Source organism: Leiobunum rupestre, chromosome 10, assembly GCF_980474605.1.
Source record: "Leiobunum rupestre chromosome 10, qqLeiRupe1.1.hap1, whole genome shotgun sequence".
Taxonomy (NCBI): domain Eukaryota; kingdom Metazoa; phylum Arthropoda; class Arachnida; order Opiliones; family Sclerosomatidae; genus Leiobunum; species Leiobunum rupestre.
Genome location: NC_143393.1, coordinates 36,469,140 through 36,495,689, shown reverse-complemented (window position 1 = coordinate 36,495,689; position 26,550 = coordinate 36,469,140). Strand labels below are relative to the sequence as shown.

General features: G+C 35.6%; 1 protein-coding gene across 1 annotated transcript in view; it reads left to right on the top strand.

The window, feature by feature from the left end:
• LOC149925546 (pleckstrin homology domain-containing family G member 5-like) overlaps positions 1–26,550 on the top strand; it is a 147,909-nt gene that overhangs the window by 110,591 nt on the left and 10,768 nt on the right. The window contains exons 6-7 of the mRNA XM_090161773.1: positions 11,457–11,629; positions 25,436–25,591. Of these exons, the coding sequence (XP_090017899.1) occupies positions 11,457–11,629; positions 25,436–25,591 (329 nt within the window). The remainder of the gene's footprint in view (positions 1–11,456; positions 11,630–25,435; positions 25,592–26,550) is intronic.

The window sequence follows — 26,550 nt, the reverse complement described above, 5'->3', positions numbered from 1 at the left end:
ATTATAAATAAACTATTGTTAATAAAAGTAATTAGATCATAATTAAAATTAATGGTTTTAAAAGAGATCGTAATTAACATCTCATTTATATATTATTACACTAATAATTGTAAGTAAACTTCGCAAAATTACTAAATCCTTCTAATCGGTGTACAGAGCCGTACCTTTGACTGTACTAATGGGATTACGCGTAATCTTCGAAGTCCCTGCCTTTGGCAGTGCTAATCTAAGCGTAATCTGGTGTACAGACTTTCTAAGAGTGGTTAGCCCCTCGTTTTTGGCGCTACTTACAAAGGAGACGACCCGAGGTGATAATCACCGATTTTGTTCAAACTCGGGTATAGTGTACACCTCCACGTAACTTGAAAAACCTGCAAGGGAAAAGTTGCGACGGGCTTTCGTTTTGCCATGGCAACCGAAAACGTTTTTGACAACATGATTTGGGATTTTTCCATTGAAAATAACATGGGAATCTGGAGGATTTTAAGGGTAGAGTATAAGTTGTCTAATTATAATTATCTACAATGGTTCTCTGACGACGTTATTGTTTCGCTATTTTGAATTATAGCTTCCTTGGCCTTTAATAGATGGCACCACGCTCTCCAGTAACCTAATTTTTTCGCAGGATCAGATAGATACATTGCCATCTCTAATAACAAGGGCCTTATCATAATAAAGATGGCAATGATAGAGCCGACACTTGCTTAAAGATTTTATGGAAATTAGTCTGAAATCGAACCACGCTCTCCAGTAAAGTAATTTTTTTCGAATAATCTGATAGATATATTGCCATCCCTTGATACAGGTGACATTGATAGAGCCGACACGTGCTTTAAGGTAGCCAATGAGATTCCGAGCTGATTTTATTTTATTAAGGGGGAAGCAGCTGACTGCTAGAGCGTGAGGGGGATTGGCAGCAAAATTAGCTATATTTCATTTCGTAGGTGGCGATTGCGCATACAAGAGATTTTGGCGAGGTAACTACTAACTAGTCCCTCAAGGAAGGTAGTTCTTTCTTTTACCATACAGACCTAGAAAATACAACGAATTCGTGACCGAGCGGTATTTTTAATCCTATTTGGTGAGAACTATCAAGTTATTCTCTATCCTTTCTGATCCGAGTGATCAGTCATTGCAAATTGTAAATTGCTCCTAGAATATGGCCAAATGTAAATGTGGCTACATATGACCCAGTGGCGGAAAAAGTCTATCTTGAAGTAGCCAAGAAGGCTTTACGTATTGTATAATAATCCAGTCCATGAAATTCATATCTAGTCGGTGGCATTTTGGGATAAAGTAACTGCCTCGCTTTTTATTCGACTCGATTTCCGACGCTCCATTTTTCGCTTTTTCAATTTTCGTTCGGTGGACAACTATGAAATCAATATCGCGGTGGCTGTTGTTGTAGCTTTCGAGTCCTTGCAACGGTTATTTGCCGGAGGTAATGTCGCCCAATGAGTACGTTAATTTGACAAAAATCTTGTCATCTCATTTTATGAACCACGATCTTCTTAGAAAGCATCTTTACAAACCTTGCAAAAACCGCGAAACCATTTGTAATTGGTTTGGCAAGAACGAAAACTTGCATTCATGGGTGGACCGTTAACGTGGGGTACCCTGGACTAACACTGTTTGGGGTCTATACTACCTTTGGGTTAGCTATGTTGACTTATTCGTAATTTTTTTACTCCTTTTAAAATTTAATTTAAATTGATTTAATTGATTGAATCATGATATTATCGCGATAATTCTTATGCACTTGACGTATCCATAGTAACCCCGTGCTTTCGAACCAAAAATTTAAAATTTGAGTGTTTGGCACCTCAAGTGTCTTAGACAAGGAGAGTTTTCGAATCCGGACCCCGTTGACCAAATTTCGCAGCTTTGAATGCGGTAGTTTATAAATAAATAATCAGCTAGGCTAATACCCAAGGCACCACCTTAGGCCTAAGTCGTCAAGTAACTTTTAAAGCCATTAATTCCGGTGGACGGGTTACAATGCGTAGGAGGGTGGTGGCCAGCCCTGCATGCCACGCGAGCCAACAGCTCCCTACACCCACTATTACAGGAGCGGATCCAGGCCATCAAGTAAGGAGGGGCGATCATGGGCATTCAAAAGTCGTCTGCTATTTCTTCACAAATTTAGTTTGCAGGTATTAAAGTAGATGGCGCTATCGTTTCTAAGCTCGAAGCCTATTTGGAGCGTGAAAATGTAACGCGGAGCTCTCATTTTCATTTGCTTAAACGAAGTACTTTCTACAACTAAAATTTGTGTTATAAATTGTCTTTCACCAAATAAATATATTTCAATAACTTCAGAAATTGTTATGTTTTTTCAAGTATTCTAAGGGGGGGGCGATCTCCCCCATCGCCCCCCCCCTATGGATCCGCCCCTGCATTATTACCGTTAACCTCAACAAGTTTTTATGAACTCCTTCTGTAGTTTTTGCATAATCAGATCCATCTGAGACTTTCAATAAATATTATAGATGTAACACAGATTGTGGTTTGTAAAATCACAAGAAATCTTAGTTATACAATTTTAAATAATAAACATGTTTTGTTTTTTTTTGGTTCAGAGAACTGGTGTTATATAATTTTTGTCTTAGAAAATATATTAGGCCTAACCTTGATTTTATACTAGTTCACAGCAATCAATAGTTTCGGGAAAACCCCAATCTTTTTTTTACAGACTGCGAGTCAAAGAAAATGGTTAACACTTTCGCCTCGCCGCAAGAGGAGCCGGGTTCGATCACAGCTTGTGGCACTGGGTGAAAACTCGGAACAACTCCTTCTGCGTTGAGTTTGCAAGTTATCTCCCCACTGGCTTAAGGGGTTTTCCCCCGAGTTCTTCTGATTCCCCTTCCATAAAAACTTGTGGAGGTTAACGGTAATAGGGAGTGTAGGGAGATGTTGGCTCGCGTGGCTTGAAGGGCTTGCCACCACCCTCCTACGCGTGGTAACCGGCCACCGGAATTAATGGCTTTAAAAGTCGCTTGATGACTTAGGCCAAAGGTGGTGCCTTGGGTATTAGCCTAGCTGATTATAATATTATTATTATTATTAACAATGTAGTTTCCGATATTATTCGAGGGGTTAGTCACTTAAGTAATCAGGTGTACAGATCACAGGTAATCACGGGATTTCACTTAAAATAATCCCTGGAAATCATGGAAAGTTTATGAGCAATCATTGGTAATCACCGATTGTTTTACGAAAATCAGTAATCAGTTGTACAAAGTATTACCCCCTCGATATGATTGGCCATTACTTAAATAAAAATAACAAAAAAATATCGTGAAAAAAAGTTGAAAGGTGTATTTTCATTATCCCGCCCATGACGAACTTGTTTGGCATCAAAACTGGGCTATCAGCCTCTGTCGTCATAAATTATGTATGGATTTAGTGGGAGTCGTTAGGTGGGAGGGAAGAAACTGCGTTGGGGGGCGGGGGGTGCGCTTTCGTAGGAAAAGGCGAAAGCCGTCGAAAATGGCAGAAGCCCGAGGCATTTATCACCGCTTGCAGCGCCATCCATCGGCCGTCTCCATGCCAAGTAGCGCGCTTCCGTTCTTTGACCCTCGACTTCCTCTTCAATGACCGCGTCTGACAGATCAGGGTGACCGACACTCTTATCTACACCCTTTCTGTATCCCCCTCCAACGTTTCGTTCCCCTTTATCCGTTTAATTCTGAAAATATGTCAGGTTTCTTTTGGGTTTTCCCCGGGTCTACTAAAAAATATAGAAATATAATATAACAGGAAAGAAGAACTTTTTTGTGGCGCCCCTTTTCGAGTGGCTGGTTGCTAAGCCTAACTCCAAACATATTTCACGTAGTATAAAAGTCGCCTTGTTAGCTTTCTCCCTTACCTCCTTTTTTCTATAGATAACTTTTAAGATTTTTCATTTTTTTGCGTCGTTTTTTTTTGACGTATTTTTTCGTTTGTTTGGTACGACCTAGATGGCACCAGGGGCTTCCTGAAAATATTGGATCGTCACGCGAGGCCTCGAAAGTTTGCGGTATTTTTCGTGCCGAATCAGTTTCTAAAAAACATCCGCGGGGAATACGACGTGGTAAAAATGTTTACGGCATTTTTTCCCGGTGATTTTCTTGAAAGATTGGGACATTTTTGAAAGATGAAATGTTTTCGCCTGACGCGTTTTTTTAGAAATCAAGTCAAGCGTTTTAAACAGATTAGGGGAATTTGAATGGGCTTAGTTGACGCGTTATTTTCGGTGAAATTTCAACGGGTTTGAGTGCTTCAACACCGTTTGAATTAGCCTTTGCAGATTACACAGAGCACAGACCACCTACTCCAAGAAGGACTTGCATCAACCTCTAGAAAAGGTGTCTCAAATGTGATGCAAACAGAAAATAGCGTGTGAAAATCCTTTATTTTACGAAATAATAATTAAAAAACTGTGCGTGAGCGAGCTTCTACATAAAAAAATTGTAATTACTACGACCGATTCATGTCCCCCTTGGAGTAGGTGGTCTGTGCACAGACCACGTAGTTATTGTAAAAGAGGGGGGGGGGGTGAGGGCAGAAAAACAAAATTCGATAGAAGTTGGTGTGTATAGCATCATAAGTCCTAAAAAAAAGAACATTTCAACGAGAAGTATGTAAAAAATGCGAATAACAGAGATTCGACATAATCTATCGAATAAGTGCTCTGGAGATAGGATTAGCAACTTAAAGCAATTAAGTGTCGACTCCACGTGAAGTAGCTCTTTTTTCAACAGATGTCACTAGCGTCCAAATCAAAACAAGATGGTAAAGCTACATTTTGACCCAAAATTTGGGACATAAAAGTAATCTTCGCGTTGATTGGCTCGTTTGAAAAATTTTCAAATAACTTAAATTATAGTAATTTTAACAATATATTTAAAATGGGATATATAATTTAGATTAAAGTCCACTAACTTGTAAGTAGATTATAAGTTATACAGCAATGGTTCTCTGACGACGTTATTATTTCGCTGTTTTGAATTTTAGCTTCCTTGGCCTTTAATAGATGGCACCACGCTCTCCAGTAACGTCATTTTTTCGTAAAATCAGATAAATATATTTACATGCCATATCATAATAGAGGTGGCAATGATAGAGCCGACTCTTGCTTTAAAATTTAGTCGTTGATAAAACGATGCCTTTCTTTCGGCGCAGTGGCGACATCTTCCGTTGCGTAATGTAGATGTGTTAAGCTTTTGTTTAACAGAAAAACGTAGGTTCGATTTTTATTAATTAACGATAAACTACAATTAGAGAAAACTGAAAATTTAAACCTTGAAACATACTATATTGTACAGAAATATAATTATAACAAGAATGAAATTTTTTATTAGCTATAAATATTTATATTCTTGATTATAAATTATCTCTTTGTTAAATACTTTTATGGCGGAACTGTGTGGGTTTGACTCGGTTTGACTAAGTTTTCGTACTTCCCCGAGGGCGAGGGGAGTTATACATTTCTGTTATTATGGATAAACGATACATCTAAAACACAGCCCTGGTCCAGTCAAACGGATACAAATCTCCAGAATTCAATTTTCGGGTGCAACGCTAACGCCACCTAGGATCGAACGCCAGTACTACAAATTATAGGACATTTTATTTTGAGTATCTTAAGACTTTACCACATTTTAATTATTTTACTGTACATTATTAAGTTTATAGATGCGTTGATTTGTAATTTTATATTATTTAAGAAATTTATCTAGTGAAAATAATATTTTCAAAGCTGGATCGGGAATCCACGGACTAAAAATCACGCCGTTGTTGTCGGTTAAATGATTAGGCTTAGTAAGTTTTAGATCTTTTATTTTTGAAATTGAGCCTTTAAAAGTTTAAGTAATGATAATTACCATTGTGGCTGAGGTTTTTTAATCAAATTCACTAGAATCCATTTTATTTCTAAACTTAAAAAAATAAATGAACTAAGCCTAACCTAATGTCGCCTAAGCCCTGACTAAACCTCTCGTATTTATACTAGAACAGAATTCTTGAGGCGTTTTAAAGCGGCTGGTGTACCTCAGTAAGCCTTACGATTTAGGCCACGCCTACCGTGTCAAAAAATCAGGATTTTTGGTCCATGGCGAATCTTCGACGCCATAACTGAGTTTTGAATTTATTTGAAATATGGCGCTAGCGTCGCCGTTGGAAATTGCAGTCTGCCGATTTTATATGTAGACTTGCCTATCCTTATGATTGGATTGAGTTAGATAAATCCTTCATTCATAATGAAGCGCCATCTTAGCGGACGAAAATCCCGCAGATTATCAGCTTCTCGCGTTGGCCGCTACGTGGCTCTACGGAAATTTAAAAGGCTATTCTTGAAACCTTTTTCGGGTCTGTTTTTAGCCAGCAATATCATTGCGAAGTATTTCAATAAATAAATATTTCTGTATCCGCAACAGCTAAAATTTGAAAATCTAAAAGTCGTCCGCTAGTTCCCCCTTTTTAGATTAAAAATATTACCGCAGATGGCGCCACATTTTCAACGTTCTATGTCTATAATCTCGCTGGGCGGATTACGGAAAATGTTCTTTCGTCTTTCGGTAATTGCGGTCGGAGTGGTTATAAATCAAGGCTGCTCCGGTAGAGCCGCGGTAGGTGTCCCTTTATGATGTCCAAGGTTGGGTTTATATCCTTGAGCAGTCCGTATAAAAATAAACTGAGGGTATTTACTTGGAACTGACTGAAACTATGTTTCCAATATGAAAGAGATTAGTGGGCCCCCTAAAACCACTTCTCCACTTGTCCAGAAAGCCACCTTTGAAAAGAAAATTTATCCTTTTGAAAAGGATTAAAAAAATAATTCCCACAAAGGAAACGCGCTAGAAAAGGTTAAGAAGGGCACTTTTGCATTTTCAATGAAAGCGCTTTCCCTTGTTACGCGCTTTGGGTTTCGTTGACACTAGCGACGCCTGTATTCGCCTCTTTAATCCCGAAGTTATCTGCGTTCCAACTGCGGACAATAATGAGGTTAAGCAGCCGCCGTTATGAACGTCTAGGCTTCCGCAGTCTCTTGCGGGAGCTTCGTCGTCGAACGTGACAATCTAGAACAATTTTTCTGATGATCAGTTAAAACTTTCACCTCGTTTCGTACTTAAAATATTAGTAAAGCAAGTGTCGGCTCTACGCGAAGCAGATGTCGCTAGCGTCCAAATCTAAACTGGATGCATAAGCTACATTTTGACCCTTCGCGTTGATTGGCTCGTTTGTAAATTTCATAATCACCTAAATTACAGTAATTTTAAGCAATATATTTTACATGGGATATATAATTTAGGTTAAATTCCACTAAGTAGAGTATAAGCTATCTAATTATAATACTCTACAATGGTTCTCTGACGACGTTATTGTTTCGCCATTTTGAATTTTAGCTTCCTTGGCCATTAATAGATGGCACCACGCTCTCCAGAAAAGTAATTTTTTCGAAGAATTAGATAGATACATTGCCATTTCTAATAACAAGGGCCTTATCATAATACGGGTGGCAATGATAGAGCCGATACTTGCTTTAAAGAACTCAATCTATACGTTTTGCAGGATTTTTAGTTTAAATAATTAAAAGTGTGAAATTTCCCATTGGCGAATAGATAGTTTTCCATGTATAGGATAATTTTGTTCCAGCTTTCAATCAGTATTATTATACCAAGAATCGATTTATTATATCGATAATCGATTTATTATATCGAGAATGAATTTATTATATCGATAATCGAATAATTATATCGATAATCGAATAATTATATCGATAATTGAATAATTATATCAATAATTGAATAATTATATCGATAATTGAATAATTATATCGATAATCGAATAATTATATCGATAATCGAATAATTATATCGATAATCGAATAATTATATCGATAATCGAATAATTATATCGATAATCGAATAATTATATCGATAATCGAATAATTATATCGATAATCGAATAATTATATCGATAATTGAATAATTATATCGATAATCGAATAATTATATCGATAATCGAATAATTATATCGATAATCGAATAATTATATCGATAATCGAATAATTATATCGATAATCGAATAATTATATCGATAATCGAATAATTATATCGATAATCGATTCAATATATCAATAATTGACTTGATGTATCGAGAATCGTTTCATTATATGGAGAATCGACTTTATATATTGAGAATCGATTCGATATATGGAGAATCGATTCATTATATGGAGAATTGACTTGATATATTGAGAATCGATTCGATATATGGAGAATCGATTCATTATATGGAGAATTGACTTGATATATTGAGAATCGATTCGATATATGGAGAATCGATTCATATCAAGAACTGATTTATTATATCAACAATCGATTTATTTATACCAAGAATCGATTTATTTATATCAAGAATCGATTTATTTATACCAAGAATCGATTTATTTATACCAAGAATCGATTTATTTATACCAAGAATCGATTTATTTATACCAAGACTCGATTTATAATATCAAGAATCGATTTATTATATCAAGAATCGATTAATTATATCGAGAATTGATTCATTTTATCTTGAATCAATTCATTATATCGAGAATCGGTTCATTTTATCTTGAATCGAATCATTATATCGAGAATCAATTTATTATATTGAGAATTGATTTATTACATGTGTCGAGAATCGATTAATTATATCGATAATCGATTCATTATATCAAGAATCGATTTATTTATACCAAGAAAGGATTTATTTATTATCAGGGAAAATGATTTATTTATTCTTAGGGAAAATGATTTATTCATTCTTAGGGAAAAGGATTTATTTATTCTTAGGGAAAAGGATTTATTTATTCTTAGGGAAAAGGATTTATTTATTCTTAGTGAAAAGGATTTATTTATTCTTAGTGAAAAGGATTTATTTATTCTTAGTGAAAAGGATTTATTTATTCTTAGGGAAAGGGATTTATTTATTCTTAGGGAAAAGGATTTATTTATTCTTAGGGAAAAGGATTTATTTATTCTTAGGGAAAAGGATTTATTTATTCTTAGGGAAAATGTTTTATTTATTCTTAGGGAAAAGGATTTATTTATTCTTAGGGAAAAGGATTTATTTATTCTTAGGGAAAAGGATTTATTTATTCTTAGGGAAAATGATTTATTTATTCTTAGGGAAAAGGATTTATTTATTCTTAGGGAAAAGGATTTATTTATTCTTAGGGATAGTAGGAATACTCGCAAGTCCAATTTTCCAAGACTCGGGACTCGACTCGAAACCTGAAAAACAGAACTCGCACACTCCTAATATTTACCCTTTCTGAATCAGAAAATCAATCAAATAAATTAACAGACGACGTTTAGACGTAGGGAAAGTGAGTGTTTTCATCTACAATCTTTCGAAATCAATCTATTGGACCACAGTCTCAAATATTTACCGCGATGGTTAAAATCCGCAAAAACAGTATATTAAAGCTCCGCTATTGGCGGGAAAATTAAGTGTTGGTGAAGCAATATTACCCTATGAATGCTAGCATAAGTGTATAACATTGTTACATAAGTGTGACACATCCTATTCTTCACACGCAAAAGTTTTACTGAGAGCTATTCGCGAGACAGACTGCATTACGGGCTTCGTCACAGTTTTGCGTCCTCTTGTTAACGCGTCACACGTAGCCTTTGACAGTACCTCGCTAGGGGGAGATTTTCTTCTGGTGATGACGTCACTCCGTTACTAGCTCTCAGTAAAATATTCCCCAATGAGACAAACTTATGGAACAATACTATAAAATTATGATGCTAGCAATGATTTATTCCACTGGATGGAGTAAAAGCAAATTCTACCCTTCGAAAGCATCGACTTTTAACTAATTTATATCTCCACCGCCATATAAATAAATAAATAAATAAATAAATAAATAAATTAATTAATTAACTTCAATTCACAAAGAGCTGTAAAGAGTAAAAAGTAATTTAAAAAATAACTCAAGTGTTCCCTTTAAAATGTGCTCTCTACCCGAAACGAGAAAAAGTAATTTAGTTTTCAATTTTATTAAGCAAAATAATTGTATGACAACCAGAACTTCCGTAGCCCTGAAGCAAAAATGACAAAAATCTACACTTTCTCAGGGTCTTCCCTGAAGGCCTTGGGGTCACGCCCCGCTCCGGTGGAATCCTGGTAAACCTCTCGCCCCCCCCCCTGGCGCGCCATTTTCTGCTCCCCCTTCATCCCGCTCTTCCCATCCCAAATATCTTTTCTCCATCCCACTTTGATCCTTCAACCTCTTCCCTCCAACCAGTTTATTCCGCCCAGCGGTGTCGCCCTGTTTCCGAGGGCTACTCAAAGAGGGCACCACCCGCCGGTTCTCCTCCGAACGTCATTTCCTTCCGAAAAAGCTAGCCCATAAATTGTACGGCCTGCAAAACCTGGAAATAGCGGCTCTTTCCAAAGCAGGTTTAACCTTGAAAAATGTTCGAGTGCCTATTTTTATTCTATTTTTTCGTCTTCGATAGTCGAGTGGCGGCGCTGCAGTCGATTATCTATTTCTTTTTTTTTTACGATGTTATTATTTTTCCTAGTTTGTTGAATAAATAAACTGAACGCGTTGCATATTTTAAGATCAATTCTGTTCATTCGCCTCGTAATAGATTCGTCAGGTTTTTCACTCGCGTACGAAAGGTCTTAGGGAAATTAATTCTAGATATTAAAATTAAATTACGTACAACCAGGTTTTATCTCCGATTTTGTTAAAAGGAAAATGGTAAAGAAGAGTGGAAGGGGAATAACAGTTCACAGAAATTCCACCACTAAGCTTGGCCCATTGAATTAGTTGAAACTGCTCGGTACTTCCTATTGAAATTTCCTCAATTTTTAATAACAAATTATTAAAAATAGAAGATACGTTTTTATAAATAAAAATAACTATTAAATATCTAGAATGAATTTATTTATACTGATAATTATAAATATTCGTTTAGATATATTACAAAATATTATAAACATTTTTTTACCGTTAAAAAAAATCATTACTTTTGTTAAATTACAGTCGAAAATCCAATATATTTCCACGATAAAAATTCCTCTTTAAAAACTATTTCGAAAAAGAGTGCGTAGTCCTTAAAAATATCGCCGAGCTCAGATCTTTTAAGGGAAAATTAATAGCTTCGACCAAAATGTACCACTCATTTCCCCCAAAAACCCGCGTCCGTAAGCGCAAAACGAAGATCCAAAAATCGACAAAATCTTCGCCGAACTCCCGTTCAACCGCCCAAGCCGCCTCCCCCTGGTGGCGACAGAGAGCCTCTTCCTCGGGAAAAAAGCACCTCCTCCCGGTCGCGGCGTCGTCTGCTTCCCGGAAAATCGTCTGCTACGACAATGTTGAGCACCGCATCTCCACGACATTCCTCCCTTTTGGCTTTAATTTAAAATGTTTGGGCCTTAGCTAATCTTTGTTTCCCCGTTTGTGTCCGCAGCCAAGGAAAGCCTCGCTCCGCCGAGAGCCAAGTTCAGCCGCGCCAACAGCGCCGACTGTTCGGGTTCGGCTTTCCATCACGCCAGTTCTCGGGGCTCCTCCGCAGTCGCCGCAGCCACTGCCGGGAAGGCCGCCGTTGTCGTCGAAGATATTTACCGGAAGGACAAGAAGTCGGTGAGTCGTTGTATCCGTTTACTTCCCCCCTCTCGCCCACGTCTCCCGCACAATTTTCTTAATTTAATTTCCTTATTTATTTTATTGATTTAAATGCCCTTATTATGGGTCTTTTAGGCTAACGTTTAAACTACGACAACTTTTATTTAAAATCTTTTAGCCTTATACGAATATATTAACTGATATACTTTTTAGTTAAAAATCAAATATTTAAATGTTATGGTTTTTAAATAATATAATACTATTATTATATAATAATATACTACTATTATTATATAATAATATATTACTATTATTATATAATAATATATTACTATTATTATATAATAATATAATACTATTATTATATAATAATATAATACTATTATTATATAATAATATACTACTATTATTATATAATAATATACTACTATTATTATATAATAATATACTACTATTATTATATAATAATATACTACTATTATTATATAATAATATTGTATAAATAAATAATAAAAACATTTGAAGAAAGGTTATTACATTTTAGGCTAAAAAGACTTTATAAAAAGAATTATATGAATGAATTAAAAAAAATTGTAAATTTTGATATAGAATGGTTAAATAAAAATCAGTTAATCTGATTTTGATTCGGTTGAAAATATTTATGTTTTCTCAAACAAAATAACAGTTAACTTATTCAGAACTTTAAAATCAACCTTTTAAAAATCTCTTAAATTTATAACATCACGTTCGAGTTCAATGTATAAATGATATATTAAAATTAAATACATTTTTCGAACATTTTATTTTATTTAAAAAAAAATATATTACCCAATCATTTTGTCAAACAAATTCTCAACGACAGAAAAAAAAACCCTGTATTTGAGTGGTAAATTTACATTTAAATTTTCTCCAATCAATTCAGATAATAGTGTAAAAGTCAACATGTATTTCAGTGGTAAATTTATATTAAATTTTTCGTCAATACATTCAGTTAAGAGTGTAAAACTCACTCTTTATTTGAGTGGTAAATTTTCGAATATTTGAGCGAAACAATCAATTCGGATAATTGATAATTTCTACGTCACATGACGTCACCCAACATGGCGGCCACAGCCAAAGCTACGGATTGTTAGTTCCCTTTAGTGTCGGAAAAACGAGCAGTGGTCATTGGGATATTACTTTCCATTATCAGAAAGAGGAATCCATACCTCTACTTGGAATGTTTATCGCGGCAGATTTTCGTCTCGATGTGGCTGACAAGAAAAAATATTTTCATTCCACGATTAGCCCATGGATAGTAGATTTTAGAGGATCGCTAAAAAGCCTGGTTTTTAGCCCCCGTAAACCAATCACACTAATGGAGTCGGCCAAGGTTATTGGAAAAAAAAAGTATCGCTAAGAGTGGACGATACTGTTCGAAAAAAGAAAAAAGATAAAAACAAAGTACATTTTTACGCCAAAAGGTATTTTTTCACGTTTTTATAGATTAAATATGATTTACTAAATATTAGTTGATAGTTTTTATTGAATTAAAAAACCCAAATTAAAAATTACTAAAATATAAAGCGCAAAAAATTACGTAACAATATCAACCGCATTAGATTGCCATTTTGAAATTTTAAGATCACGTGGTACAAACGACCTTGCAAGACTCCCTCGGAGTCTCTCGAGCTGATTGATACGCGGGGAGAAATAAAATGCACTGTGGAAGGGTATCGAAAACCTGTCCTCTTAATTTACTGTCCATGATTAGCCTAATATTTTTCGCAAGTTTAAGTTTTGTGGCAGTTTCGCCTCGTTTTTTCGACCTCTAAACTAGTCTAGAATAAAAACCTTTAAAAAGTAAAATATATTTCAATTTTTGTTTTACCGATTTGCGGAAAATATTCCGTAAATTTTTCCGCATTTCATTTTTCCGGAAAATTAACAGCTCTAGTTGGGAACACCAACCTTCCAATCTCCCGCTGCTTTTTCAAATTCACCTTTATGATTGGCTAGAAAAACTAAAAAATGGCGGGCTGTAGAAGATTTATCTTCATAGCGGACTTTATATCTGTCTAATACAGTATTAGACAGATATAAAGTAACAGTATAGGACGATTTTTCGCTTATCCGGGGTATGGTAAAAGAGTTTTTGAAAATGACGTCAAGGCAGTGTGGCCACTTTTTTATTTTTCCTTAAATAATAATCGAATTTTATTTAAATTATTTATTTTTAAACAATGAATGGCTATTCTCTAGTCTAATTGGTGGATACATTAAAATAAATATAATTATTACTTTTTTTTTCAATTCGGTTAGATCAGTTTTGTATTGGATCATAACCGTTTGATTTAAGTCGTTAAAATCGTGATTCAATTCAATAACGGAGATATGGAATTTTATTATTATTATTTATTATATTCGAATCATCATATTTTGGACAGTTTAGAAACAGAATATTTGGAATTTATTAATTTGAAATTGATTTTATTTAAAATGACGTTAATAGATTTTAAGGCGAAGAACTACGTATCGAATATATTTTGTTTAATATTTAAAGGGGAACCATGCAAATCTTAAGATTTGTGTAATTTTAGAATCTGTTCCCCTGCTATTTTGATAGAATAATTCTTGTTTTTGGAGATAAAACTATGATATTTATTCTCGGATTTAATATAATATAAAATCTTACGCTTGTCGAACCACAGACCACCCACCCCAAGAAGGACTCGCATCAACCTGCGCGAGCCAGCTTTTATAATTCATTATTTTATTGTGGCTCGTGCTTTTTTTGTACCTTTAAAACTGTCTCTATTTGGCGAGAGATGGCGCGATCTTAAAAGAGCCGCCTCACATTCGAGACCTAAACAAAATGGAATTACTTCCAGTGATACATGTCCATTTTGGGGTAGGTGGTCTGTGGTCGAACTAACTTAAAACCTATATTTTCCCAAAATTTAAATTAATTTTTTTAATGAAAATGGTGTAAGATATATGAATGAGGTTTGTTTAATTTTGATAAATTGGTAATAATTTAAAATCTGTTCAGAGCACATTTACAATTTAAGCATTTAAATATTTAAAAAAAAGTATTTAAAATGGCTTTTTTAAGTCGCACTTTAGCTATTGTGTTTGATCCTTAAAGATCCTAATATAATCGGTTTTTATATAGACTTTTTAATTAAACGTTCATTTACGTAATACTGAGGATGTCCTTACCCCATCTGGTTTCAGAAAACGTTACTAAATATTCATAGGGTTTCCCCTTAAAGGCCTAGGGCTTCTTCTGCCTGTCACCCTTTGAATTTACTTTCCTTCCAAACAAATACCCTGGTGGTAGGCTAACAGCAGAACACGTTGGCCCACCACCAGGGTATTTGTTTGGAAGGAAAGTAAATTTAAAGGGTGACTGGCAGAAGAAAACCTAGGTCTTTAAGAAAGTAAAACCTTGTTAAGTCTTTATTTGAAAATTTAGCTTAAAATAGCCCACGAAATATTGCTCCCAAAAACATAGGGTTTCTCATTGGAAATCGCTCTAGAATGGTCACTAACGTAACGTTGACGTCAATCGTAAAATTTATTAGAAGCGAGTGGGAGTTGAGAACGGTTTTGCAGCAGGTCAAAGATATATATATATATATATATATATATATAGTTTATATTTTGTTCAGTGTTTTCTCGTTGCATGCTAATTACTTGTTGTGCTCCATTTGGAGCCGCCCTGATTCTAAGGGGTGTATTCTAGTACGGCTTAAATAAACCTCTCAACCTCTATTAGCCAGCCCAATGTGACAAGCAGTGCCGAATTAAGGACTAGGCCTACTATGCACAGGCCTATGGGCCCCCACCACTGATGAAAACCATGGATTTTTCACTTATTCGGCCCTAACCAACTTAGTGCCTAGGGCCCCACCTTCAGTAAATGCGGCACTGGTGACCAGCAAACGAATTTATATAACATTTACCAGAATTTATTTATTATTTTCACCAAGCTTTAACAAACGCCCAAATTGTAAGAAACGTGTATCTTTGTAGGTTTGAGTTTTATTTTATAGTTGAATTCTTCTGTTGTGAACAGTACGATATTTCATAATAAACAGATTAAAGCATGTGTCGGCTCTATCATTGCCACCTGTATTATAATAAGGCCTTCGTTATTAGAGATGGCAATGTATCTAACTGATTCTTCGAAAAAATGACTTTACCGGAGAGCGTGGTGCCATCTAATGACCAAGGAAGCTAAAATTTAAAATGGCGAAACAATAACCTCGTCAGAGAACCATTATAGAGTATTATAATTAAACTATTTATACTATACTTAGTGTTAAAAATTACTATAATTTAAGTAATTGTGAAATTCAACGCGAAGGGTAATTTTATGTCCCGAATTTTGGGTCAAAATGTAGCTTAAGCATCTTGTTTTGATTTGGACGCTTGCGACATCTGTTGAAAAAAGAGTTACTTCACGTGGAGCCGACAGTTGCTTTAAGCTAGCCTTCAAAAACGTGAATGGGGGAACTTTTAGGTCATACACCATAAAACTACCTCTACATCCCTACAAGTTAGTCCTCACGTTTTCGAGAAGTAAATTAACCTGTCTAATAATAATCAGAGGTTTTGTCGCGCGCTTTCGAACTCGCTGAGAAACACGTTTTACTTTTATTTCCTATCTGGATACTTCTCTCGTGAAATAAATATCATATTTACTTTTGGTATTACATTTCCATAATGGTATTACTTTGACGAGAGTTTGGTGACGATGCAAACTGTTTACATCCACAAATTCTGTATAAAGCTTTCTTCAGTGTGATTAAAGTATAGGACTACCTTTTTTTCAATTACCAAATGTTTAGTGTATTCCTCCGCTTTGGCGCGACTTTAATAAAGTAGCGGAGAAAAAAAAACCGAGTCCCTGGAGAGGTAACTTTTGTTTTTAGCGGCTTTTTGCGTCGTCGACAGCGACGCCCTCTGGGTGCAGGGCCGCGTGGTTTTGTTTTACGAGATAATCTGATTTCGGTCGCTCTCTTGTCGGGCCGTGTTTTCTTAGCAGCTTTTTCGAGAAGCCAATAAAGTCGCGATAAACAACTTAGGCTGATACACGACACGAGATGGCGCCGCGCTCCACTCAACCTTTCGCGTCCCCCTATTGTCTTTTATATACGGATATATTTATTCATTTGCGCGAGTTCTCACTGCGGCCTAACAATTACGATATACCAAGATAGGGATTCAAACGCCCTCAGCGCCATCTCTACGCGGGGGAGACTACTACATTGTTATTTTACCTTAGTTGTCTCCATCGCGTAGGGCTCCATTCTCTGATGATTTAGGCCTATAGTGGTGCCTGAATATTATCCGAGATAAATATAATTATTATTATTACCAGATGTATATAATATTTATCTTACTAAAAAAGTGTCTATCTCCTTATGCAGCTGATCTTACTCGCTGGAAACATAAATAAAGTTATTGCAGATTAAAAATATTATTAATAAGTAAATATCTCCGGTGTATGTTTCCACCAACACTGCATCGAAACTAGCTAGAAAGTAACGCCATCTGTCAGACAATTGCCTTAAAATATATTTCCCAGACACGACAATTGAGGATCTACTAACGGTAATAGTAAGTGTAGTGAGCTGTTGGCTCGCGTGTCATGAAAAGCTTGCCACCACTCTCCTACGCATTGTAACCCGGCCACCTGTTTAAACTTTAAAGGTAACGATGTCACTCATTAAGGGGGGGGGGTGCCTGTGAATGTTTAGTAACCTTTTCCACCACCAGATGGGGTAAGGACTTCCTCGGCACAGCGCTGTATTAAATAGGTAAACGATTACCTATTTAACCAAATCGAAACAACAGCATTCATTCAACTTACGCTATTCTCATAAGAAATAGATTTACAAATTGTTAAAAGTCTGGTTTTGAGTTGGTTCGTCAAGTTTAAAGGGGAACGGTCAAGCTTTAACCAGTTAGATAGCCCTACAGCCCATTAAAAATTAAAACTTATGGCGAAAACCGCATCAAAAAATATTGAGTGGTTAATTTTTAATAAAATAAAGAAATTTCGGGAAATCGAAAAGCGCGCGTCCGCCGCGACAACTGGTGAGAAGTCGGTGAGACAGAAAAACAACGTAAAAGCGCGCGCTGCTCAAGACACGAAAAATTTGTTTCGCACGTGCGGCGCGTTCCAGTTATACGAGACCTATAAGCCTAAATTGCGCGATTTTAAAAGTTAGTTCGCAAATCGCTCATACGGGGTTAGGGGCGCTAGCGCCAGCCCCTAAGATGGCGGCGAAAACTCAAACCCAAACACCTGGTGTTATTTTTCGTTAAAACTTTTTGGGTCAAAAGCTATTTTTTCAAGACAAAAAAAGGTACGTGTTAGTATATTGAACGTCTTGTTAATCTTTTGATACGGAAATAAGGCCATATTTGGAAAAGCTTGGCCGTTCCCCTTAAGGTTTTTTAAATCCATCACTAGAGGATTAATAAAAAATTGTTCTTAACAAATTCGATAATACATATTGTAGTTTTTTCTCCAAAAATTAACTAATAATAATAATAATAATCAGCTAGGCTAATACCCAAGGGACCACCTCAGGCCAAAGTCATCTAGCGACTTTTAAAGCCATTAATTCCAGTGGCCGGGTTACTATTTAACCAAACGTCAGGAAACTGATCTAAAAATGGCTTAAATGGTGACATTCACTGGGTTTCTAATTACGACTGAAAAATAAAACAATTAAAATTAAATTAAAATTTAAATAATTTGTAATTGTTGACTTGGAGTACATGAAAGCGAAATAACATTTAAAAAAATTGCTTTTAATAAATGAAATTTCTGACTGCATTTTTGTAACATATTCTGGACTAATCTACCGGGTTTTATCGATTTCAAATTACGGGACAAAAACACCATCGTTGTGTGAATTCAATTAGGCGTACGACAATAGTTCGGTAAAATTGTATTAAAAAAAATCAACCGTTTTTTCGTTTTGTCTTTTCTATTAAGTGCCTAATGAAGACTCATTAGCTCTTTTGCATAATTAAGGTGCTTTTTTTATACCTATTTTTTCTTCGTTAACAAGATAAAAACTTACAAGTGGGATAAAAAAGTGAACGGTTCAAGTCAACAAAAGAAGGTTTCAAGTCCACGACAGATTTACCCTACTCCGTCAATTAGCTAAAAATTTCTTTCTAAAAAATTATGAAATAATCACCAAATCAAATATTCTAAACGTTGAATAGTTTGGTCAAATATTTTGATAGGAAAAACCGTGTCAGTTAACTGATCGAATATCAAATAATATTTCAAATATCAAATAATATTTCGGATATCAAATAATATTTCGGATATCAAATAATATTTCGGATATCAAGTAATATTTCGGATATCAAGTAATATTTCGGATATCAAATAATATTTCGGATATCAAATAATATTTCGGATATCAAATAATATTTCGGATATCAAATAATATTTCGGATATCAAATAATATTTCGGATATCAAATAATATTTCGGATATCAAATAATATTTCGGATATCAAATAATATTTCGGATATCAAATAATATTTCGGATATCAAATAATATTTCGGATATTAAATAATATTTTGGATATCAAATAATATTTCGAATATCAAATAATATTTCGAATATCAAATAATATTTCGAATATCAAATAATATTTCGAGTATCAAATAATATTTCGAGTATCAAATAATATTTCGAATATCAAATAATATTTCGAATATCAAATAATATTTCGAATATCAAATAATATTTCGAATATCAAATAATATTTCGAATATCAAATAATATTTCGAATATCAAATAATATTTCGAATATCAAATAATATTTCGAATATCAAATAATATTTCGAATATCAAATAATATTTCGAATATCAAATAATTATACGTATTTGGTTTTACAGTTTTAGTTTTTCATTTAAAGATCACGTGTTTTATATTTTTTTAAATATAAAATATTAGTGCGAGTGGCTAACCACTTCCTCAAATTCTGTACACCGATTACAGCAAGTATAGCTTTTGGTTGTTCTAAATCTGTAATCACTTTAGGACAGTCAAAGTTACCGGCTTGTACACCGATTACGGATAGTGATAAGCCACTCGTATTAGTGTGGCATGATTAAATTTAATAATAATAACAATGTTTATTATATTAATATTATAGGTTTTAATATAATGTATTTTTAGAATATTCAAAAAAATATGAATTATTATTATTTAAAAAAAAAGCTTCTATACTTCATGGCTTTAAAAAAACTTTTATTTTTAAAGCCATGACGTAGCAGCAAGAATGTATTTATTTATATTTAGGAAGAATGATTATGTTGCGACAATCGCCGGGCACGTTGAAAGCCTTTCCCCCGTCTCGCGCGTTTGATTACCATCGCGTTAGGTGACGTTAATTTTATGCAGCCAATGAAATACCGGGACTATTCGTTTTATTTTAAGCGTAGGAGCGTACTGGGGGGACCAACGGGTGGATTGAGAGAAAGGCTAAAAACCGTCTCGACATAGACATTCTCCATAGATATAAATAAATATAATCTTGGTAGCAGCTTTTTTTTTAAATAATAATAATTAATAATAGGCGAAACTATAAAGTCCAGGGGGGCTGAAGAGATGGTAGTCACATGACTTTGTGGAGAAGAATTACGAACTATTATTTATTTTATTTTGCTAATAGCGGTTTTAATTTTGATCGATTATCTAAATTACCTAATTATTATAATTGTTTAGAACATTTTATAATAAAAAAGTGTAAGTTAATTAGCTGTCTGCAGCATTGAGTTGGGAATATTAATCTAGAGGTCCAATCAAAACGTCGGATTTCAGTATTTCGCGAAACAATTTTTTTAAAATAAGAATACTGCCGTTTGCTCCCAAATGACGAGAAAACTTTATCATTCTACCCGTGGCGCCGTCTATCTCTCAATGGTTCGTTCAAATAAGACGCGTTTTCCGGAAAAAAATATTTTTCTTTCAAAAATAATGGATGGCGCCACGGGTCATATGATAACGTTTTCTCGTCATTTTAGAGGAGACGACACATTCGTAATTTTCAAAAACTTGTTTCGCGGGGAGCAGATTTGATTGGACCTCTAGATTAATATTCCCAACTCAATGGTCTGCAGTATCTTTCTTTACCGTCGTATGGCCAACTATGAACACCAGTTACCAAATCGAAGTTGGCTGTGATATGGCAGTCACGTTATTTTGTTTTCCCATTTTAGCAAGTTGGTTAAGACGAAATTTACTTTATAGTTTCGCCTATTAACCATGGCTCAAAGTTTTAACATTCATAGTCAAAAAAATATATTTATATATAGTTTTAGTAATAATAGTGACACATAGATGGCGATTATAAATTAAATTACGTCTGCCAACGATTTTAATGCTAAAAATGCAAAACTGCATTGAGCAAATTATATAACGAAGAGTAACAGCCACCCATAAATTACGTTATAAATGCCCAAACCCCCTTAAATACTCATAGCACTTTTAAATTATTAAATTTCTTCCAAAATTTTAATTATTTTAATAGTTTTACCTCTAGAAAACTAATGATACTATTTTAAATAAGAAAAACAATGCCTAAAATACGATTGTATTTTAAAATAATTGGTAATTTAGATTTCTGTATAAAATGATGATGTGTGATGCAACACATTTCAGTGAATGTACCACTCTGTCCCTGTATCAGTTATTAACATTAGTACGCCAAAACTAATATCTTGTCCTCAGTCGCTTAAGCATACTGTGAGGTCCATGTATACGGAAAAGTCAGTGGCTTCGATCTGTTCTTGGACTGGCAATTATTTTGTCTTTTAGAAACCCTGCGTTACCCAAGAACCCGGCCAACTTAAAACCCTTTTTAAGTACGCGCCTAGTATTTTGTAATGGAATAATACGATTTAGCGGCATCTGTTTGAAGCGTCTAAATGTCTGACTACAACGAAGAAAAGAGTCCAACAAATTCAGTCTGAGGGAAAATCATTAATGTCCCTTTTGTCGCCACACACCGCTGTTCCATTTTGAGTGTGTAATTTTTTATTCCCGCTTAAAAGTGCTTTACAATACGTATACATGGACCTCACAGTATGCTTAAGCGACTGAGGACAAGATATTAGTTTTGGCGTACTAATGTTAATAACTGTTACAGAGACAGAGGGGTAGAGTCACTGAAATGTATTGCATCACACATCATAGTTTTATACAGAAATCTAAATTACAAATTATTTTAAAATACAATCGTATTTTTGGCATTGTTTTTCTCATTTAAAATAGTATCATTAGTTTTCTAGAGGTAAAACTATTAAAATAATTAAAATTTTGGAAGAAATTTAATAATTTAAAAGTGCTATGCGTATTTAAGGGGGTTGGGGCATTTATAACGTAATTTATGGGTGGCTGTTACTCTTCGTTACATAATTTGCTCAATGCAGTTTGGCATTTTTTTATTTTTTGAGGGATTATCAGTACTGTGTACGAACTCTGCCTCTCCTATAAGGTACCTTAGAATATAGGATAATAGACTACACCCCACCTTCACACACTTTGAAGTTAACGTTTTATTTTCGAGGCACTCTCTCATCGCCATCTAAGATTACGTTTTCTGATTAAAATGTAGACAAACTTACGCTACGAAGTACGCCATGGTGATATCAGTGTGTTCATTTAAAATATAATAGAATTAGTTTTAAAAAAAAACAAAACCACGACCATTATTGCGAAAGTAAAGTCAAATTTATTTACAATAAAACATTTTTTTTACTAGTTTCGGCACACCTCTGTGCCACCTTAGACCAAGAAACACAGGGACGTCGCACGGTAAATATTTCGCGCCCGAAGCTTCGTTGCGGCTGCCTATTTCCTATTTATCTCGCGCTGTGTCGCTAGTAGCGAAGGTGAGTCAATTTTTATTGGTTATTTAAGTCACGTGCACAGCCCTGCCCTACAATCTGTCAGCACGTGGCCAGCAACAGCATGGCTCCAAAAAACGAAATTTCTTGTATGTTTTTTAATATTTGTAAAATATTAAAAAATATAAAATAATTTAAGAATATGTAACTCTAAGTTCTTTAAAAAACGTTATTTTTATCTCTCATGGATGGCGCCTATTGACTATCTGTATCACCTAACCCAGCGGTTCCCAATTTTTTTTTGCTATGGAACCCTAAATTATCCACCTAATTCTGGCGGAACCCCAACTAATTTTTTTTACTCATCTTAAACTCTTGACACAAACAAAGATGGCCGCGCTGCGAATTCTCGGAACCCCTGTGACCCTTTTACGGAACCCCAGGGTTCCGCGGAACACCTTTTGGGAACCGCTGACCTAACCCCCCCCCCCTCTCCCTATCGCAGCCGCAACAAAACCCCGCCGAAAAATAAAGCGTTGGATATGCTATGAGCGAGACGTCCTTGTGTTTCTTGGTCTAAGGTGCCACTGTCAAGGTGGAAGAAAAGCGACATCAATATCATAAAAGGTTTTATGCAAAAAAACACAAGATGACCCCCTATAAATAGTATACCCCCGTAAAAAAATTATTAATTTAATTTAAACTACATTTTAAATCTAAGTTTTTTTAAATAAAAGGTAAATTCGGTCCATCGGAATTGTTTAAAAAAATGTATCTGGGTTTGTAGATTTAGATAGCTTCACGCGTATCTCTTGGTTTATAGAGTTTTGGTTCTGCAATAGAGTAATATCGACGTGACGTATGTCGACGTCACCCATGCTTTTTCCTATAGATAAAAAACTGGCCTCAAAATGGCGGCCATAGCCCAAAGCTACAGAGCCATACTACTCTATTGTTTTAGCTTCGATGAAGTCGGGGGATTTTCCAGTTTCTTTGATATGAAGGGCTACAGCTGGTTGTTTTCCCACTCGCTTCGTCTAAATTTGACTTTACTTACGCAATAATGGTCGTGGTTTTGTTTTTTTAAACTTATTATCATTACATATACGCGTAAGGTGATTTAAACTCAGAAGGAGAGTACCCGAGGTGTTTATTGCCGATTTTGTTCAAAGTCGGGCGTAATGTAGACCTATATGAAATATGAAATTTCCCAAAAGGAGACGTTGCACTACCCATTCGATTTGCTATGGCAACCGAAAATGTTTTTGATCACTTAAAACAATAAAATCTCCATTTAAAAAAGCATGGGATTTTCTCGTGAAAATCACGAAATGTGTAATTTGGACCACATTTAGGTAAATTTCATCAAGTTTGGGTAAATTGAAACATTTTTAGAGTAAATTTGTAACAAAGTTTGGGTAAAATAAGGAAAAAATCTTATTTTGGTTGCGAGTGGTCAAAAACATTTTCGGTTGCCATGGCAAATCAAATGGGTAGTGCAACGTCTCCTTTTGGGAAATTTCATATCTCATATAGGTCTACATTACGGCCGACTTTGAACTAAATCGGCAATAAACACCTCGGGTACTCTCCTTGTCAGTACTCAGTGCTTAATCAGAGTGTTCGCATGATTAAATGCAAAAACTCTTATTTAAATTAAACCATTTTTTTCATCCAAAAAAGCCAAATTAATGTTATCAATATTAAAGAAAGAAATCATAAAATTATGATTTTTTGGAAATTGGGTTATTCCAATTTGAACCTATTTGAGAGATTAAAGGCCTAGGCTCGCCCCATCCCCCCCCCCCCCCCCCTTACTCGAGAAAGGTTCCAACATTTTTTTATCAATGGGGGGATAACGACGGTGTTTGAGCCCTTTTTGGATACTGGAGGGGGCGTGAAAGTTTCTGAAACCATAGAGTCATAGACTAGGCATTTAAGCTTACGTCAAGCAGCGTGGTGACGTCAAAGAGAGAGCTCCAGCAGGATAAGCTGTGGCTCTGACGTCATCTGGTTGTTTCATCGCCTAGTCAACCCCCCCCCCTTTTTTTTTAAAACCTATATCATTACGTTTTCATGGAGGTATAGTAAATTCGTAACACGGGTAATGGACCGGTAGTTTCTCAAGGTGTTTGATATGCTGGGGTTTTTTTAGTTGGAAATGTACGGGTGTTTATTGAACGGGGTATTTTAATATATTAATTAAAATATTAATTTCGCTAAACGACTAAATTTCGGTTGAAATAGAGGTAGAGCCGTTTTAAACAAGATACTCGTATCCAGGGTTGAACATAAGGCACTAGTCACGACATAAAACTACTGAAGTAAATCGAAATCTGGGGCTCACTAGTCAATTTGACTGGTGAAAAATTTACCCAAATATTAATAAATAATGGCGAATATGGCGTATCATAAATTCATCATTCATCAATCCCATTTTATTTAAAAAAAAATCACATCATGTAACGCGTGTGATAATCAACTGCTATTTTAATTCTGACGGGTTAAGCAAAATTTTGGCTGTCCTTCTTGTTTTTATACCCCCATTTATTTTACTAAAATAAATTAAGATGAGTCTTTCTGCATAAGCAAAACCGGACGTCAGAGCCCAATAGATTTTGTAGAGATCGAAGCTAGTATAAAAATTCTAAACGTTGGTTTGTTTTTTCGAGCAAAGCCCGTGTCAAGATTGAAAGTGGACTTCACGAAAACGGGTAAAAAGTAACGTGTTTCCGCAAGCGCTCCCCGTGGAGAGCGAAATCAAGATTTTCCGAATTCCGTGTTTCCTACCTCCCTGAAAACGTAGTCTATTATCTCACTGACGCTTTAAAAATGTAATACAATACGTCTCCTTGTCTTTACTTCTTTGTAAAAATGTATATATGTGGGCGGTTTTTATCCAAAGCTTGTGTTACTTTTATAAAATAACGTTATATAATTTGTGTAGGGTGGCAAAGGACGCCGGGCAGTCGATTTGAATTCGGATTTCTTGGGCGCCGAGTTGCCATCGTTTTCGCAGGCGCAAGACTCGACATGGTGGACGCGTTCGACGAAATCGGCTCTCAACAGAAAAACGGGCATTTTTTCCAACACCAATAAATCGGTAAGTGGTTCCTAACTTAATCGTAGCGTCTACGATTCCGGAAGCGCGCCTTGTCAATAATAAATTCAACCGCCTTTTTGACCCGAACGTTTCGGCAACCTTTGACCCCGTCAGTCTAACGGTCCAACGCCGCGGTGTTTTCTCAATTAGGCTAATGACTTTACGCGAATGTACGCGATCTTTTACCGGAATGGTTTGATATAATCGTTGGCGGCTCTGTTTCGACAGCGTGGGCGGAGGTTGGAAGAAAAATCGGGGCACACGGCGTCAACCACCCCGTAGACGTTTCAACGCTGCCAATTTAGCTTGACGAACTGTCCGCCAAGCAAAGTGAAAGCCTAGACATTCCGACGTTACGAACGTCTGGAACTTAACCTCGCTAATGCGTTAGCGATTTTCGGTTCGTGATTCTCGCGGCCATTTCAGTCGGTTCAACGAGCTCTATCGCCGCCTACTGATTTATTTCGAAAACGCTTTTTCTTCGCGGTTCTATTTCGGACATTGGACGGGGGAATGCCTCTAAATTGCCGATTAGTAGATTGAACTTGAGCTACGGTCACGCGTTGGTATACTGCGTTTTAAAACGATTTCGATGTTAGTTCATAGCTTCGCCAAGTCTTGAATTCTTCTCGGTGATTTTCTAGAATTTGTGGTACAGCAGGGTACACGACGACCAAATAGTAAGCGTTGTCTGCAGTCCTATTGGCTTTTTACTATTGCAGCAAGGAGGATAGGAAGGGAGGCGAAGTAGGAGGGATGAACGCGCCAGCATCCTTGTAAGAAGCTTAGCGTGAACTTGGCGGGAAAATTTCGGAAAAATGGCGGCAACACGTAGCGTAGCGGCCGCAATCTTGCCGCCATTTTTCCCGAAATTTTCTCGCCGAGCACGCGCTAAGCTTCTTACAAGGATGCTGGCGCGTTCATCCCTCCTACTTCGCCTCCCTTCCTATCCTCCTTGA